At 34.3% G+C, this 6,505-nt stretch overlaps 1 protein-coding gene across 1 annotated transcript; it reads right to left on the minus strand.

The window, feature by feature from the left end:
* Positions 1 to 267: 267 nt before the first annotated feature.
* LOC18435273 (chaperone protein dnaJ 8, chloroplastic) lies at positions 268 to 1,820 on the minus strand. Its single transcript, XM_006845320.4, has 3 exons — positions 1,477 to 1,820; positions 893 to 961; positions 268 to 667 (listed from the first exon to the last, which is right to left on the minus strand). Exons 1-3 carry the CDS (start codon positions 1,669 to 1,671, stop codon positions 494 to 496), a joined length of 438 nt encoding a protein of 145 aa, XP_006845383.1. The 5' UTR covers positions 1,672 to 1,820; the 3' UTR covers positions 268 to 493.
* Between the last annotated feature and the right edge of the window lie 4,685 nt (positions 1,821 to 6,505).

Below are 6,505 nucleotides of genomic sequence, written 5' to 3' on the forward strand. Positions count from 1 at the left end.
ATTAGATCCATCATGTGATTGACCAAAATTGGCCAAATTTGTACCAAATTAAATTAGTACAAATTCGTTGATGACCAAATTTGACGTTCCACAAATAATTTAAAATGAATTATCCAAAAACAAAATTAAAAAATGGAACATGGTCCTTCAGGATCACAAAGAGTATTCAACCCTTGTCACCTTTCTCTAGCTTTAAATCCCCATCTCAAGAGCATAAATCAAATGAGGAGAAGAGGAGAGATACCCAAAGAAATAGAGGAGAGGAGAGACCACAAATTAATAACCAAATTTATAAGATAGAAATAGAGGGTCTGGTAACACTTTTTTTTTTGACCTTCTCATTAAAATATAGAAAAGGTCCAATTTGTAGATGATTTACACCAGGAAGAATGCTTATTTATTTACAGCATTTAGGATTTACACCAGGAAGAATGCTTTATTTATTTACAGCATTTACATAGAGCAAGTGAAAAAAGGTATAGGAAGAGTGAATTCAAATGTAAGGGTTGATGTGAGAGGTGTAGTCCCTAATTCCAGCACCTTCCCAACCCATCCAATCCTCCCATAAGTCCCAACTTGAAGAATCATACATCCCTCTCATCTCATCACTGCTCTCATACCCATTCTCTTCTTTTCCTTCTGATTCTCTCAAACTTCTCATTACAATCTGCAAATAATCATCATATTCTCGAATCACTTACCCTTCTATGTATGTGTTGTGTTAGAGAGAGATTTAGATATTATACCAAAAAAAAGAAAAAGAAAAAAGAGAGAGATATATTATACTATGTATTTGTGTATTAGAGAGAGATTTAAATATTATAAACAAAAAAAAGAAAAATAAGAGAGAGAGATAATATACACAACAAAATCAAACAGAGAGAGTACTCACATCATAAGCCTCATTGATCTTGTGGAATTGAACCCCACAATTGTTACCTTTGCAAACATCTGGATGATACTGGAAAACCCAACACAAAATAACCAACATCAGACTCCCAATATTCATACATTCATCAGGGATTACCAAAACAAAACTCCCAAAAAAAGGGAAAAAAAGAAAAGAAGAAAGGACGGATAATAAATTTAAAATTTTATATAAGTGGGTGACAATAGACTATAGATAAAATGAGAAGAGAATAAAAATAAAGTGAGTGCCAAATTAATCATGGATTTATAAAATAGGAGGTATTATTGGACATGATCACAGATCAAAAATACCCATTCAATCACAATCCACTAAAAGATGGAAAAATTAATAAATAATACCAAAAAGAGAAGAAAAGCTTAACATTCAAAAAAAAAAAAAAAAAAAGGACTTAAAGAAAAGTCCATTAGAGAGAGATAGAATTAAGAATCAATCAAATGGTTTATTCAGTTGATCTATTCAAGTAATGAAAATAGATCAAATACCCATTCAATCAAAACACCAGAAAAGTTTTAAAAAAACCCATTACGATAGAGAGAGAAACCCACCTGCAAAGCAAGCTGACGAAACGCCTTCTTGACATCCATTTCAGAAGCTCCTGGTTTGATCCGAAGTGTCCTATACTCCTCCATCAAACTCCCTGATCTCGCATTGACCATCCTAATCCCCCTTCCCTTTCTCTCTCTAGATTTCCACAACCCACTATGCAACAAACCTCTCCCCGCAATCGAAAAAGCAGCCATTACAGCCCCAAACCCTAGCTCTTTCTCCTCAACAAGCCCACTCAAATCTCTCTCTCTAGAACTTACAATGCAAAACCAGTATGACTCCCAGAAATGATAAGATGGGTATTGATCTCTCTTCCTCTCCAAAACCTGTGATCATAAAAGACGAGGATATGAGCGCATAAACAGCGGTATTTATAGAGAGAGAAAATGCAGTGTAAATGGCCAGGTCTTATCCGCTGAGCCGGCTGATCGTGTGGACGACCTTATCCTTTTTGGAGATGGGTTTTTTCTCTCATCATTCGGACGCTTTCTCTCTCATCACTTGGAATCATTTGATATTTTGAGTTTCTCTCTCATTTCATCATTTGGACATAGGCTCTGTCTCTCTCATCACTTGGATTTATTTGATATTTATTTCAAGGATTCGGTTTCTCTCTCTCATCATTTGGACTTAGCTTTGGAATAGGTTTCTCTCTCTAGGTTTTTTTAGGGAAGAGTTTCTCACTAAAGACACGTATTTGATATCGTCGTGGCGTTGACGCTGCCATTTAAGACTGGCACTTTCCTCGTGGCGAAATTGTAGCCGCTGCTACTTTCTCTCTCTAACTTGTTTTATCCGGATTTGGATTAAATGTCGGACAAATACACATGTTCCTCTAAATTAGGGACAAAATTTAAAAGATGGTGAAATAATTGGGGAAAATTTCTCTCTCTAGATCGTGTTTATCCACATTTAGATTCAATGTCGGATAAATACAGAGGTTCCTCTGAATCAAGGATAAAATTTAAAAGATGGTGTAATAATTGGGTAAAATTTTCATCGTTTGAGTAGGTTTCTCCGCAGAGTGCTTCTCTGCAATTAGAGAGAGAAAGTGTAGAAGGAACTTAACGCTTCGCAAATAAAGGGTGTCAAGGTTATTTTTAGAGAGAGAAAGTACGACGGATTTGCCAATTGGCCAATCGGTCCTTTATGTTAGGCAAAGCGTATTGAGGAAAAGATTTGGTGGAACCACAGTCAAAAACTAAGGGACGTAAGCCGGTGCTTGTCTCGCCCAAACAGACTTTCTGGAGGGGTGGGTTGGAATCAGTCTTAACCTTTGGTTTATATAAAAAGTGGCTGTTTTCAAAACTAACCTTTAGCTTATACACAAAGTGATCGGTCTTAAGAATCGAAACTTCCTGCTAGCCTTTTATCATCACACCAAAAGTGATCGGTCTTAAGAATCGAAACTTCCTGCTAGCCTTTTATCATCACACCAGGTGACACCCCTAACCACCATCAAACACTCACTCTAAAAAAAGGAGGTAGGAGGAAAATTGTAAGAAATTATACCATGGGATTATACAATTTTACAAAAATCATTGTCACGTTAAGCACTTTTACAAAGATCACAATCATTTCAAGCTGTCTGATATAAAATCGACTCAAAGGGAAAGGCATTCCTGATAAAGTTTAAATTTTTTGTTCTAAAATTTTGTATGAAAATACAGCAAACACAAACCAACCAATGATACATCTAATGGTTTCAGGTGTTTAGTGACATTTTAGAGAAGAATAAAGCTTAGATCTAAATATCTCATGAAAATAGATGGCCTATGGCCAAAGAAAAAAATAATTAAGATGTTTTCAAATTTTGTGTTTTTTAATTGTCGTTTATTAGAATAACATAGTATATATATATCCCTAACACGATTTTTGAATATTGCTTCACTACATTACTATAGAACCATTGGCACTCCCATATATATGTATTGTGTATTACACCACGTTTTAGACTATTTTTACCTATCTTATAAAAAAATCTCTAAATTATTTTACCCCTCAAATATTTATTTGAAAGATGGTGAGATTTGAGCTCCAAAAGCTGAAAGTTATTTTTATGTTTAATTTTTACAAGGTAATAAAAAGTATTATCTAAAAATTTCCCTAACGAAAAAAGATCCTATTGGCACGATTTGCCTGCTAGGCCATATAATAGAGTGGTCGAGCGGGATTACCCTACGAGCGCCCAAGGTTGTGTGTAATTTAATAGGTTTGAAACAAAGGAATGATAATGAAGGTCATCTTTAATTAATTGAAGTTAATTAAGTGGTTTCACATTCTAAAAAAATGGAGAAAACGTAAGTGCTTGGGCAAGTCTCGAGGAAGTTCACACCCCCTCCCGCGTGTAAAAGATTGTAAAGGGCCAGTTTAGTTTAGATGTCAAAGAAAAAAATATCCATGGCGAAAAAATTACAGTGTTTTTTCCACTTAATCCTCGTTTTATTTTATTATGTTGGTGATGTTGAAACAGGGCCATTTCGTAGATGCAGTGTGGCCTTAAGCCTTGGACTCTGCAATTCTCAATATATTTTCTTCTTCATAGTGTCGAGTCGACTTCCACACTGGGCTTCAGTTCGTGGAGTTTCAGAGGAAGCCGAAACCCTCTTCTAGACCTCAGCCCACTCATCGGAGTGCAATATTTTCTCTCTCTAACTAACTGCCCTTTTCTCTCTCTAACTGGCCTTTATCAATTATCTGGACTCCATTTTCCTATCCTCGCTGTTTGTTCTCTATTGGGATGGGAGTCCATTTCTGATCGAATTTCGTTTTAGGGTTTTCTAGTTCTAAACTTTTGGCCATTTGAACTTTAAACGCTGATGTTAGGGCTTCTGCACTTTTTCTGGTATTTTCTGTCCTCTGTTTTTTCTAAGATTTTTCTGGTTGTATGGTGAGCGCCATGGAAGCTCCATTCCTTATCTCTCCCATCGCTCCAAACTTCCTTTGCGAAACCCTTCTCTCTCTATACCCAATGGCCAAACTTCCTCTGCGAAACCCTTCTCTCTCTACACCTAATGGCCATGGCCCTCGATCTCTCCATTCTCCAGAGTATGAAGAAGAAGACGAGGAGGAGGATATAGAGAGTGAAACAGCAGAGAGTGAAGAAGAACAAGAATCAGACCCCGAGCTACTCCAAAAAATGTTTGATAACCAGAGAAAAGAGTTGCCTGAAGAATAAAAAGGCAATTAACGAGATGAAGGCAAACATGAAACCATAGGCAAAGATCATAGTTCTTCTGGTTTTCAAACCAGTGGCCAAGGTCTTCAACTCCATGCCCAAGCCTTCTTTAAAGGGCTTCCTCAACCTCAAACTCTAGCTTTTGAAAACAACAAGATTTTATAAAGTGTATGATCACAACCCCTCAAAACTCTGGAAAATTTAGTCTTGATATCCGAAAACTCTATGATAGCCTCAAATCTATTTTTATCTTTAATTACGAAATTTGAAGTATCCTCATTTATAAAATTCTAAGTACTTACTGACAAATTTGTGAACGCTTGAAAACAAAAATACTTTATTTTTAAAGCTTGTAATCCATGAGATCTACTATTCTTGAGGTATCCTTCTTATAGATGTATGTCCATGGAGTTCGTTGATTTACACTACTAAGATCACAAAAATGCACAGAGATGCATCTCCCATGTAGATGCATCTCCACATTTTGGAAGAATTTTGGTCAATGTTATCTGGAATGGATAGAGACTTTTTAGGATAAGAGTTTCCAGATGCTATCCCAATAGCATACCACCATCTTCCAGGATTTGCCAATTCTAGGATATGCATATTCTATGAGAGTTATCTTCCCGGGATAGGCATCTTTGGGTATCCAAATGAGCCCTTATATTATTCCGGTTTCCGGATTTTGAAAATTTCCTTTATTTTTGGTTTCGAACTTTAATATTTACTGGTTTTCAAAATTAAATTTCCATACAAAAAATTCCAACTTGTATGTACTTCCAAATTCAAAACTAGTTTGAACTTTATTTATCTTTAGTTTGAAATTTCCATAACTTGTGAATGCGAACTTACTAAATAAATCAGAATAAATACCTCATTACTTACTATAATAAAAAATACGTTGTCTTTATGGTAAAATAGAAGAATACTAATTTTGGCGCCTTTTTGGCAAATATATGAACATTAATTTTGGTATGTGAAAGATCTCTCTCTATTATTCTACTTTAATGATGTAAAATGATGATCATGGTGCATATATTTTTTGCAACTTTCTAAAAAGTATTTCTACAATTGTCTTCATTAATTTGAATTTTTTTAATCCAATAAAAAATTGATCAAAAGTATTTCACCAACATATTTCCAAAATAAATACGTGTTCTGAAAAACGTTTGCTCCACCAACCTATTACTCTATATATATATATATATATATATATATATATATATATATATATATATATATATATATATATATATATATATATATATATATATATATATATATGAAAACACTACGCAACGTTTATAGGAAAAAATGAACAGTGATTTCGCCTACCCTCATCACTATTCAAAGTTCATCGCACGGTCACGATTGTCTAGTAGTGTTTAATTTTTTTTTTTTTCTACAAATTGGAATGATCTGAAATTTGGAGCGTGTATTTATAAAAAATAGACGAATCTACAAAAAATATAAAAAAAAAAATTTTATGTGAAATAAATTGACCAAAATACCTCCGAAATGTTTCAAAGGTATTTTGATCAAAATTTTTTTATGAATTTTTTATTTTTATTTATTAAGTGCGCCTCACTAAGATGTGCACACTATCCAAATTTTAGATCATTCCGATTTGTACAAAAAAAAAAATGAAAAATAAAACACTACTGGACAATCGTAACCGTGCAATGAACTTTAGACGGTGATAAAGGTAGACGAAATCACTGTTTATTTTCGCCTATAGGCGTTAGGAAGACTTTTCCTATATATAACACAAAATTCAAACACGTGCCTAATTGAATGTTCGTTTGACATAGTCATAAAAACTTCCATAACCCATTCATTCGGGAAACGAA

The sequence above is a fragment of the Amborella trichopoda genome, chromosome 12 (genome assembly GCF_054954075.1).
Source record: "Amborella trichopoda isolate Santa Cruz 75 chromosome 12, AtrichopodaSantaCruz75HAP2 v2.0, whole genome shotgun sequence".
Classification (NCBI taxonomy): Eukaryota; Viridiplantae; Streptophyta; class Magnoliopsida; order Amborellales; family Amborellaceae; genus Amborella; species Amborella trichopoda.

What these genes read in the sequence shown, in the direction of transcription:
- LOC18435273 (XM_006845320.4), bottom strand. Translation starts at nt 1,671, where the DNA reads ATGGCTGCTTTTTCGATTGCGGGGAGAGGTTTGTTGCATAGTGGGTTG. An exon ending in TTCGTCAGCTTGCTTTGCAG is followed by an intron (nt 962 to 1,476) that starts GTGGGTTTCTCT and finishes TGGGTTTTCCAG; the next exon opens with TATCATCCAGATGTTTGCAA. An exon ending in AGATCAATGAGGCTTATGAT is followed by an intron (nt 668 to 892) that starts GTGAGTACTCTC and finishes GATTATTTGCAG; the next exon opens with ATTGTAATGAGAAGTTTGAG.